Source organism: Schistocerca gregaria, chromosome 1 (genome assembly GCF_023897955.1).
Source record: "Schistocerca gregaria isolate iqSchGreg1 chromosome 1, iqSchGreg1.2, whole genome shotgun sequence".
Taxonomy (NCBI): Eukaryota; Metazoa; Arthropoda; class Insecta; order Orthoptera; family Acrididae; genus Schistocerca; species Schistocerca gregaria.
Window position 1 is genome coordinate 378,894,306 of NC_064920.1, and position 12,276 is coordinate 378,906,581.

The 12,276-nt window shown below is 40.8% G+C and overlaps 1 protein-coding gene across 2 annotated transcripts in view; it reads left to right on the top strand.

Moving 5' to 3' along the window:
* Positions 1-12,276, top strand: part of LOC126348037 (uncharacterized) — a 226,569-nt gene that overhangs the window by 44,162 nt on the left and 170,131 nt on the right. For both annotated transcript variants that reach the window (XM_050002322.1, XM_050002321.1), the window contains exon 3: positions 1,289-1,435. In XM_050002322.1, the coding sequence (XP_049858279.1) occupies positions 1,289-1,435 (147 nt within the window). The remainder of the gene's footprint in view (positions 1-1,288; positions 1,436-12,276) is intronic.

Genomic DNA, 12,276 nt, shown 5'->3' on the forward strand with positions numbered 1-12,276 from the left:
CCAGTGCCTTCATCCTAGATGGCCTCATGGCCAGGGATGCTTCAGTAATGTCAATCAGAAAATATTGTGATGTTTGATGTGTGCTTTCTTTGATCTGGAAAAACAGGGGCTCTTGTGCATAAAACTTGGAATCAGGAAGACAGGCAGGACAGCATGTTGTTATTGGCCTGCTGTGATGTAGGACCACAACTTACAAAGGGTATTTCTAAGTGAGGTCCTTTAAAAAAAAGTAGAGGGGGCAAACAAAAATTTTGTTACTTCACTCATTATATTTGAAGCTATTTTTCCACAAAGTTTCCTCCATTGTTTAAACATTTATTATAGCATTCTTCTAATTTATCTATACATGGTGATGTGAGCATCGGACATTAGCCTGGGAATATAACTTCCTCAAGTAGTAGAACAAATGGTAATTACATGGTGGAAGGTCCAGGATGTGTGGTATAGTCTGTTTGCTCAAATGACTCTGATTAACTCTTGAGTTCGAGAAGTGGAATGAGGCTGTGCATTGTCATTCAGCAAGAAAACTCTGGATGGCAGTAGGCCAAATCAGTTATTCTATGCAGTGCACTGAAGTTTCCTCAAGGTCGAACAGTATGCAGTGAATGTATTGTTGTTCCCTACAGCAGAAAATTGACTAACAGAACAGTAAACCTCTCCCAAAACAGATTTGTTATAATCTCAATCTTGAGATTGTGTGTTTGGCTTTCACTTTGGTTGCAACAGCCATGTGTGATCATTCCATACTGACTGACACTTTGTTTATGAAGTCATACAAGACAACAATGTCTCATTTCTTGTGAAAATATTCTCAAGAAACTCATCACCTTCCTCATCATGTCGGTTTAGAAATTTCGAAGTCCACACACACACACACACACACACACACACACACACACACACACACACACTCCTATATCTACACCAACATACTTTGAAAACAAAGATTCCAAGACTTACCAAGCGGGACACCTGTCCTTTTTTTCCCCTAAGGGAAGTCTTTCCGCTCCCGGGATTGGAATGACTCCTTACCCTCTCCCTTAAAACCCACATCCTTTCATTTTTCCCTCTCCTTCCCTATTTCCTGACGAAGCAACTGCCAGTTGCGAAAGCTCGTAATTCTGTGTGTGTGTTTGTGTGTTTTGTTCATGTGCCTGTCTGCCGGCGCTTTCCCGCTTGGTAAGTCTTGGAATCTTTGTTTTTAATATATTTTTCCCATGTGGAAGTTTCTTTCTGTTTTATTTCCAACATACTTTGAAATTAATTATACATTTTTGTTTACTTTAAGGTGTCAAAGAGAACGTCCACGGAAGCAGAATATTGCAAGTCAAGCTAAAATGCCAGCCACAGCTTCGCCAGCCGATCCAGGACAAGAATTTGCCAGTCTTCCACCGGCTGCACAATCCATGAATGTTCCAGAGGCAACACAACGGAGGTATTGTGGAGTTTTTTTTTCTTTCTTTGAGTTTTTATGCATTTTTATGTCATGAATTATGAAGTTAATTCAATAGATTGGTGGAATTAAATGCTGAATGGGTGAAATTCCATTTCTGTAGGAAGATGTTTGCGTTTTAAATTCAGTATTGCATTTCGTATTTTGGAAAGATGCAATTGTTAAGTGCGAAAACTGTTCAGAAACTGAGGGTTACTCAGTAAGCAGTAAAGGGATGAATGTTAAGAATTAATAGAAGAGACAGAAAAACAAACAAGTGAATCAAGGATAATGTAATTGAAATGAAATTGGGGGGTGGGGGGTTGGGACATCTAGAGGAACAGATGTTAGATGAGCCATTCGAGTTCGTGCTTGATTCAGAGAGATAAGAAAAGATGGAGTGAATAAGCTAATGTACTGTGTGTAGATGCCATTAGAAATCATGCAATAGCAACAAGGAAAAGCCTAGGGGGAGTGGTCTTTATCTAGCAGTGGGTGTCAGATGGATGTCGTTGTTGTTGTTGTTGTTGTTGTTGTTGTTGTTGTTGTTGTTGTTGATGATGATGATGATGATGATGATGATGATGATGACGACAAAGCATCAGTTTTGTCTGTTGTGGCTACCTTGCTCAACGAGGTATGTCTGAGAGGACAGTAATTTTCTGTGGAAAAAGAGCTTTCACATGCTGGGATGATTAATGTCTCTAGCTGCCAGAGAAGTTTTTAAAGATGATCATTTTTTTTAAGGACAAAGAGCTGCATTAAGTGTAGAGCGAAGTATTATAGGAAAGTAAACTAAAAAGCACAGTGTTACAAAGTTTCCTTAGTGGTATTTGTACTGTAGCTTTTGCTATACGGAATATTATTCTGTGTTGCTAGTGGTTTTTGCAAAAAACGTACCAGACAAAAGTAATTAAGAAATAATTTGTTAACTGCATGGAAGGGAGAGAGAAACAGCTCTTTCGTAATAAATGGTTAGTGTTACAATGATTGAGCAGTTCTTACCAGCATGGCAGTTCATAAAACATGCGTGCTACATTGACAGCTCACATCTTATAAAATTAATTAAGTACGGTATATGTTTTGCATTAAAGAGATGTGAAAATTTAAAAATCTGCAGGTGAATGTAACTTTGGCATTGAATCAGTTGTCTGTGGTCAGTGTTTTTGTGGTGTGTGTGTGTGTGTGTGTGTGTGTGTGTGTGTGTGTTTTGCACGTGGAAAGATTTTAAAATTGAGGGTAAATTCTGAGTGGCAAACATCAGACAGAACAGTGAGCATTTCAGCTGAGGTAATGAGCTGTGATTGTTACACATAGTCAAAACACTGCAAATAATGGAAAGAATAAAGGAACTTCTACATCTGCTCTGCAAGCCACCATATTATGATGCATGGTGAAGAGTACCTTGTATAACTGCTAGTCATTCCTTTCCTGTTCCGTTGGCAAATGAAGAAAGGGAAAAACTACTGTCTGAATGCCTCTGTATGACCCCTGATATCTCTTGACTTGTCTTCAAAGTCCTCACATGAAATGTACGTTGGTGGCTGTAGAATCAGTCTGCAGTCAGCAACAAATGCTGGTTCTCTAAATTTTCTTATTAGTGTTTCTCAGTAGTTTTTGTCATTTGAGTTGACAGAACATTTCCATAATACTCTTGTTGAGCAGTCCTACTAGTAATGAATTTAGTGGCAGGTCTCCAGATTGTTATGATGTCTTCCTCTAATCTCAACTGGTGGGAATCCCAAACACTTCAGCAATACTCAAGAATGAGTTGCCTTGCTGTTCTGTATACAGTCTCCTTTATGAATGAGCTACTCTTTTATAAGTGTCTCCCAGTGAACAAAAATTGACCATTCGCCTTCCCTATTACTGTTCTTACATGCTTGTTTCATTTCATACCACTTTATAATATTAAACCTAGATATTTCATTAATGTGACTATGCCCAACTTCATGCCACTAATATTGTATTCAAACATTACAGGATTGCTTTTACTGCACATCTGCATTAACTTAAATTTTTATACATTTAGAGCCATTTTCCACGCCAAATTTAAATTCTTTACAGTATAATGAAACTGGATAGATGAGAAACCTACTCATCATATGGCAGTAGGAGAACACATGCACAGAAAGGTTTTAACTTTTACAAGCTCTCAGAGCTAGTGGTTCCTTCTTCTGGCAGAGGAGTTGAAGGGGAAGGAAGAGGGATGAAAGGAAAGGAAACCTCTCCAGTGACAGCGGGTGCTGTGGGAAGAATATCAGGGAGAGGTGGTCTAATTTCAATGATTTACTTAAGAAAGTTATAACTGTGACATTTGAAGCCTTGGTGGTAGGGAGGATCATGCAGACTATTTTGGAAGTGGGAGCTGTATTTTCAGACAGGGGAAGAGGATACTCCCACGGGGATTTATTTTTGGAGAAGATATTTGTGCAGTTGTCAGGGAAGAAATCTTGGGGGAGGTTGCTGGTATAAGTATTGAGGGATTTGGTGTTAGGATATATACATTTGAAAGAGATGCCTGGGCTGTAGAAGAATAGTGTTTGAGGTGGAGGAGGTTGCAGCTGTCAAAGGGGAGGTAATGCTGCTTATTGATTGATTTTATGTGGAGTGAAGTTCAGATGTGAGCTTTGATAAGGTGGAGGTCAACACCAACAAAAGTGGCTTTGGATTTGAAAAAAAGTGGATTGGAGGTGTTAAGCTGTTGTGGGAAATGGAAGTTTTTCTTGATTGTTTTTTGGGTTAGGATGGTTGACTAGGTAGTGGGCTTGTAGAACCAGTTCCTTGGCCACCATGGAATCATAAATGCATTGGTAACAGCAGCATATTTATTCAGCAGAATTCATTCAACTGAAGCAGACAGTGTCCCAGTGGCTTGTGCTGATCCTAGGTCTCATTGCTTGCGGAGATCAGCAAGTGGCAGCAGGAGGAAACTACTGGCGCAAGGACACTAGACTGAAAGGCGGCCACAGTGAAGAAGCAGTGTTAGCACCTCAACCGGTGCACGACTATTTATGGCCCGCAAACATCAGGCCTGCAGGTAGACTGGCCACACTGTTACACTCGAGTGCAGTGGCCAGCCAACAGCTTACAGGGGGTCAGGCCCAGTCAGCACCCCACTGTGGTCTGTGTACCATAGATGCCAGTTTAGACCCTAGTGGCATCAGTTCTTTGTGTGAATCAAGGCCAGTGGCTAGCAAAGTCAACTATTAGTTGTAGATGAGACTGGATTATTTGTATGGGCATGACCTGTCGTTATTAGGAACAGATGCTACTTCGTCATGTGTGGAACTGACGCAGCAAGCATCAGGGCCCGACATTTGGTAACCACTCTTGCTATAGTGCCAGAATGCAGGCTTTTGCCATGCCAACTCAGTGCTTTTCTGTCCCCCACACATCAGAATTTTTCAGATAGTAATCTGGCCCATTTGCCCATGGTTTATAAAGTCCGCTAGGAAGGAGTTGGTACAACACTCCTCCTCCTTTCAGAAGATCTGGTCCACCAGATTGCAGACTGTTATTAACTCTGCAAATTACTTAAACATTATGTTGTAAATTTTTCTCTTTTTACATGTATGTACATTTTTTGTGCCAATAGATCAGATACTAATCCAATTCAATCACTATGTCTTATGACTCATATGCTTGAAGATTAATTACTTTCTAAGGGTGACACATTTGCTCAGTATATGGTGGAAGAGTGTTTCAGAGGTAGGCTGCAGAAACCAAAATCAGAAACAACAGCTGAAGCAGTGTCCCGGTGTGTGTGTGTGTGTGTGTGTGTGTGTGTGTGTGTGTGTGTGTGTGTGTGTGTGTGTGTTGACCCTGGGTGGCAGTACATGCCCAGCTCAGCACATCACAGTGTGAGACAGCTGTCAGTGCCAGGACGCTGGGCCAGAAAGGTGGCTGCCGCAAAGGAGAGGTGTCAGCACCTTGGCAGACATGCAGCCTTGTCAGGCCAGCAGACTTCAGGCACACAGAACAGCAGTCTTGCAGGCAGACTGGCTATGTCGGTAGGTGTGATGGCAGCAACAAGCCTGTAGCCTGGAGTGGGCTAGGCACAGAGGGCACTCAGCACAGCCTGCATACCAGAGACCCCTTGAAGATGCTCAGGAGTTAGTTGATGTCAGCCAGCAACAGGTCCCAACTGGAATGTGCCAGTTCAGATGCCAGCAACATCAGTTCTAGGTGCAGCCCATAGACCAGTGGATAGTGAAGGTGATAGCTAACTGTAGATGAGAATGGGTTACCTGCAGTGGGTTGATGGCTGGTGTGGAGGCATTGTCGGTGTAAGCTGCAGTTGACAACAGACACTGCAACACCAGAGTGGCCTTTATTTATATGGGCTCTACCCAGTGTTTCTCATCATGTATGGAGCCTTGACAGCAAGTGTTAGAGCCCTGTGTATGGTAACCACGCTTGCTACAGAGCCGTAGCGGAGGCTTTTGCCGTGCTGACCCTACCTAAATTACACAGGGAACAAGCTGGCCTGTCAGCCCACCATTTGTGAAGTCTGCTAGGGAGGTGTTGATGTACCAGTTTGAGTATCTAAAGGATCCATAACAGCAAGTGGAACATCCAGGATGGGATGCAACAATATTATGAAAAGGAAAGTAGCTACTCAGTTTGTCAGTGGCTATTCATGCAGACAGACAGCTTGTTGGGTCCATAACAGAGTAATATATGGGTGATAGAATGAAAGAATTTTCAATATGCAAAATATTATGAAATAGTTCAGCAACAAAGCTGTTTCTGTGTTACTTTATGTGGCTTAACAAAAAAATTTCCAGTTTTTGTGCAGCCCTGTTTTCTCAGTTCAGTGAACTATTGCAAATGTTAGATATGTGATGGACATTGGCATATGAAGGGTAAATGGCTTGAGGGAAAAGTCGCATAGTGCTCAGAGCCTCAGAGCTTGATGAAAAACCAGAATGGCCAGTCAGACATGAATGCTGTATGTTGCCTTTGTCATTGTTATTATAACAGACAGCCAAAGAAGGTCATCATTTACCATCCTTCAAGAAGAAGGAGAAGAGGAAGACCAATGGTAGTCTGATTAGATGGAATAAAGGTGGCCATGAGAAAAAGAGAATTAGAAGAAGACTAGGAAGCATGGAAAGATAGAAACTGATGGCAACAGGTATGTTTTGGTTTTCTCCTCCTCCTCCTTCCATGAGGATGGTACATCAAGATCTTCTTTGGCTGTCTGTCATTTGTCATTGACATGGAATGCCAATACCAGGCGGGCTGCCATTCTTCTGTTCTATCTGTGATGTTTATTTGAGTCTGGGTTATTTCCCTAATCACTGTATTTCTAATCACTTCAAAATATTCTACATGATCTTCTGAGATAGTCCATTTCTGCAATTCTCAATTTGTTTTTAATTTCTTCTAGTAAACTCCCAGCACTCCCATATTGCATAGTATGTTACAGGCTCTACTACAATACTCCTGTAGAGCACCTTCTTTCTTTTCCAACTTTAGAAGACCACAACAGAGATTGCTGCTATCCCATGAGCTACATGTTGCTGTATTTCCCAGTTACTTGCTCCATCTTGCCATTTGATGCTACTAAAATATTCAAATTTTTTCTATGCCTTGATGTGCTGGCTCTCAACCAATACATACCCTACATTTTTCCACAGCATAGATATACAGCCTTTTGAAAATTTACAATCACATTCTATTTCATATTCTTCTAATAATTTTCTTACCATAAAGCAGATATAATCTTCTTCCTCTGCGTGATCATTTGCAAAGAACAATCTGCACAAACATTGATTCCTTGTTTTCTGAATACCCATTGCTGCACATTCCCTACTCCACAGGTCTGTGGTTTTTTGGGGTATGTTTGGTGATATATATTATAGTTAGTGTTCATAGATCTTGATAAGGTGTTTGGCACAGTGCCAATGAAGAAACTGCTTGAAGTCCTAAGGAGGAGTGAACATGATGAGACATATCTTATAGAAGTATGTACAACCTATACAAGTTTGCAGAGTATGTAATCGAAGTGGGGAAAATTTCGTGACAACCTTTCAGAATTATAAAAGGATTGAAACAGAGATGCTGCTTGCCTCCTACATTGTTTAAAATATGTCTGTCTGCAAGAGTTGATTGATGTTTGTACTTTTGCACTTGACTTATTGTGCTTAGATAGGTTTTAGGTGATATGGAACTATTGACAAACTTGGTCATTACGTATTACTTAGGTATTCAACGCTCATTGATCTTTCTCATCATACTGTGCAGTTTTACTCTTTATACAATGTCAGTGAAATACTTTATTTCAGCTATGAAAAATTTATATTTTAACATGCAATGGCTTGCATTTTAGCTATTTTTCAATGAGTGTTGTGAGTGCTAGTTACTACTTACGTATATTAAAAATCTATGTATTTCTTGTTCAGTTGTATTTACTGTCAGTTACTGGACACAGCTATAATGGAAGTATTTCTTTTCTTAATATATTAATTTGATGCTGTCTATATGAGGTGTTTAAAGAAAAGTGTTGAATACTTTGAGAAGGGTTAGTACCCATCGAAACAAGAAAAATAAGTCCAATAATCATGGGCCTGGAAAAGCAAGTGATTATAGGAAACATGTGTTTATAGGAAATACATGTTTATAGGAATGACTGTGCGACACCTAGTTGTGGATATTAGCACAGTTGTTGCATTGATGCTCTATCAAATATAGGCAGGATATTATGGTGTCGTACTCACAGTGGCCTGCCTACCATTAGGTGGTCTGTAGATACGAGGGTGGTTTGACTTTTATTTTTCAATGTAGTCTCCTTGTAGATTAATGCACTTGGTCCAGTGATGTTCCAGTGCCTTGATTCCATCACGAAAATTAGTTTCCTCCACTCCTGCAAAATAGTTGTCAACTTCGGCTACCAATTCTTTGTTTGAAGTGAATCTTCATCCACCAAGAAAAATTTTCAGTTTTGGGAAGAGATGGAAGTCTGACAGAGTGCTACCAGGTGAATAAGGTGGGTGTGGCAACAATTCATGTCTTAGTTCATGTAATTTTGCCATGGAGACAGCACACGTCTGCGGGTACTCATTGTCTTGACGGTAGATGACTTTCTTCCCTGCTAAACCAGGCCTTTTTTCGTATATCTTTTGTTGCAATTTGTCCAGAAGGTTAGCACAGTATTCTCCACTAGTTGTTTGCCTATTGGGTAGATAATCTACAAACAGAATTCCTTTCTCATCACAGAATACTGATGCCATGACCTTCCCGCTGAAATAATTATCTTTTCCTTCTTTGGTGGCGGAGAATCAGCATGTTTCAACTACTTTAACTCTTGTTTTGTCCCTGGGGTATAGTAGTGCACCCAAATTTCATCTGTGGTCACAAACCATCGCAAAAAATCTTGTTCATTTCTCCTAAAGTGGGCCAAGCATTGTTCTGATATGTCTATTCTCATGCATTTTTGATCCAGTGTCAAGAGTCGTGGCACCCATCTTGCAAATAGTCTTTTCATTTCTAATTCTTCAGTTAAGCTGTGATATACACTTTTGGATGACATCTGACAAGCTTGAGCAATTTCAAGCTCTTTTAATCGGCTATCCTCCGTGACAATTTTGTGCACTTTTGCAATGATTTCTGAAGTAGTGGCACATCTTGGCCAATCACTACGTGGATCATCATCTAAGCTCTCCCGCCCAAATTTAAACTCATTTGTCCACTTGGCAACAGTTGAATATGAAGGAGCAGAGTCCCCCAGTGTATTCTGGAAATCGGCATGAATGTCCTCTGCTTTCATACCTTTCTTTATGAAGTACTTAATCACTGCTCGAATCTCAATTTTTTTTTCTTTCCATGTTCCCAAATCACTACACGGGAACAACAACAGAGCCACTTCACCACCACAGATCTCTTCCTAGAGCACTTTTGTGGCACGTATTCACTGGCAACAGTCCAATGAGTATCACGTGAACAACTCATTGTGTTAATGCTGACCTCACGTGATGACTCCGAGAACTTTTCAAACCACCCTCGTAGTTGTGTGGTTAGAGTCGTTTTGTAGGCTACATCAGTTTTCATCATGTTTGTGTGCCTTATTGTACAGTAATGGGTACATATGGTGTTTTACCTTCTTCCAAATGCAGATTCACGTATATGTGTACTGTTATTGCACTGTCTGTATGTACGGATGGTGTAGTATGTTATATTTTCTCTCTTTGACCACTTGTTTGCAATGGAAGCCTACTATTCGACAAGTGAAACGGCGGATATGATATTCTGCTATGGTTTAGCAAATAGATGCAGCCTGCGAGCCTGTCCCCTCTACGCTGATAAATGTCCACAGCACAGATTGCCCTCCGATGAGCTCATCAACAGACTTTTCCAGCATCTGAGGGGCACAGGTACTGTTGCACCATGCATAAGGTGTGCCTCACTCTTTTGCTGGAGGGGGGAGGGGGGGGGGGCACACACTTCATGAACAATTGCTGCAAAAGAATCATCATGGCAGACGGTGGTTCTGTCAATGGCTGTTGCAGAAGTGTGCTGCAGATCCACAGTTCACATCCAAGATTTTATTTACCAATGAGGCAGGGTTCACAAGAGATGCTGTTGTGAATTTCCATAACCGGCACATGTGGGTAGATGTAAACACCCAAGTAGCGCATGAAAGAGGGCATCAATACCATTTCTCAATCAATGTATGGGTAGGCATACTTGAATATAGATTAATAGGGCCACACTTGCTACCACAAAGGTTAAGTGGGGCATATTATCTAGATTTTCTCATTAATGTATTGTGTAACTTTATTAAGGCTGTGCCACTGCTGCAATGAATATAAATATGATCCATGCCCGATGGCGCACCAGCACATTTTTGGCACACTGGATTGATTTTTTTGGGGGGGGGGGGGGGGCGCACACTTACCATGCCTATCAATGATGTGCAGACACTACAGGGTCATGGCTTTAATATGTGCCAACAGGTACAACAACAACAGGGTATACTTCAAAGTGTGTGTCATTCCTTATGTCGGAGGACAGAGGAGTGCATTGTCATGACTGGATGCCATGTTGAAGACCTCTTGTATATGCTTTTTTATTGCAGAAAATATTGATTTCTGGACAAATGTTTATTGGACTTCTCTCAGAAAGTATTGTTTCAGTGGGTACTACTACCTTTCAAAATATTCAACACCTTTTTTCATCACCCTTTAGAATTGTAAAGTTCTCTGTATTAATATAATTGCATTAGTTGGGTTACGTGAATATTAATAACTGATGATAACCCTTGTCACTGTGGAGGTGAAATATGTTATGGCTTTTCTACATAACAGAGTAAATTTTGGGGAGATGGAAACACTTGAAAAAGGAAACACATGTGATCTATACTTAGAATCTTATTAGCTCTTCAAATGCAATCTCAAAAACATCTTACTTTTGCAGAATTAAATTAATTGCAAGCTACTTCGGAGGTCTTTCTTGTCTCAGACAGGAACAGTTATTCACAGAGATGATTAGTGTTCCATTTTTCTTTTGTTTTTCTTACTCGCTCCAATTACTACTTTATGTCATTGGAAATCAAGAGCAATCATTCAGGAGATGAAGCTAACTGGCTTTCGGTTTGATCTAATGAAATCATTCCCCATGTAGGTATCTAGTAGATGTTACATTTCATCTAAAGAACTCTTCTTTTATGTGTAGAACAACAATATAAATAACTACTATCATATACACTATTACATCCCACTGATAACTTCACATAATGTGTATCTGACAACCGCACACACTCAGGTGCTTGCTGGCTGCTAGAAAGTGTGGTCTTCCTGGCACTGACCATTCATGATGTTGCCAAAGGATAGGTATGGAGTGAATTGTGAGCTGAAGCCACAATGCCACACTGCCATGAGGAGAATAAAAGAAGATTTTAAACCTGAGTTGTGCTATAAAACGTCTTCTGGATTTAAACAGAATTACACTTTTCATCTGTCTGGTGGTGTTGGATGGTGACTGCTGCACCTAGGTGGTTGATTTCCAGGCAGGAGTCACTGTTTTGCATGATGATGTGGTGCTGGCAGCTGCGGCTTGGCAGGAGTTCTGTGTCCAATAGTTGCTTGCATTTCAGTGGTGTCTTCTGCCCTTAGGTAGGCTGGCTTGCACCGGTCGATGTATATCCACCTCTTTGATGCAAAGAATGAGTGTCATATTATTTCGTTCCATAACTGCGTTCGGGCCTTGGTAGCACTGCTCCAGTCATTTGTATAGTGGGACAAATCAGAGGAAAATGTGTTTATCATTGCCAGGTTTTTGAAAATAGAAATAGCCAGTTTTCTGTGCTGTATATTTACACCCAGATGCATAGCCTCCATATTCCTTCTGAGTTCCGCAAGGAAATCTTGAGTTTAGTGGAAGGGGGTGGGATATGGTTTGAAAAACTTTCCTGATAGATGCAGAGGTTTGCCTTACAACAACTCAGCTGCAGGCCTTCTTTTAATACACGGTGCAATCCTAACAGCACTCTTGGGAGGGCATCAATCCACCAATCTGTCATATGGAATGTTGTAGTGACTTTCAAGGAATGGTATAGGTGCTCCACATTATTGTCATCCGACTGCATGATATGGTGAAGTCTTTTCTGTCACGTGTATCCCTTACAAACAAGCCATTGCACAAAGTATATCTGTTTTTGACGCTAACCTGGTCGGAAGTTCCAGAATGAGATTTCCACTCCTCAGCGGAGTGTGTGCTGATATGAAACTTCCTGGCAGATTAAAACTGTGTGCCGGACTGAGACTTGAACTCAGGACCTTTGCCTTTCGCGAGCAAGTGCTCTACCATCTGAGTTACCCAAGCATGACTCACACCCCGTC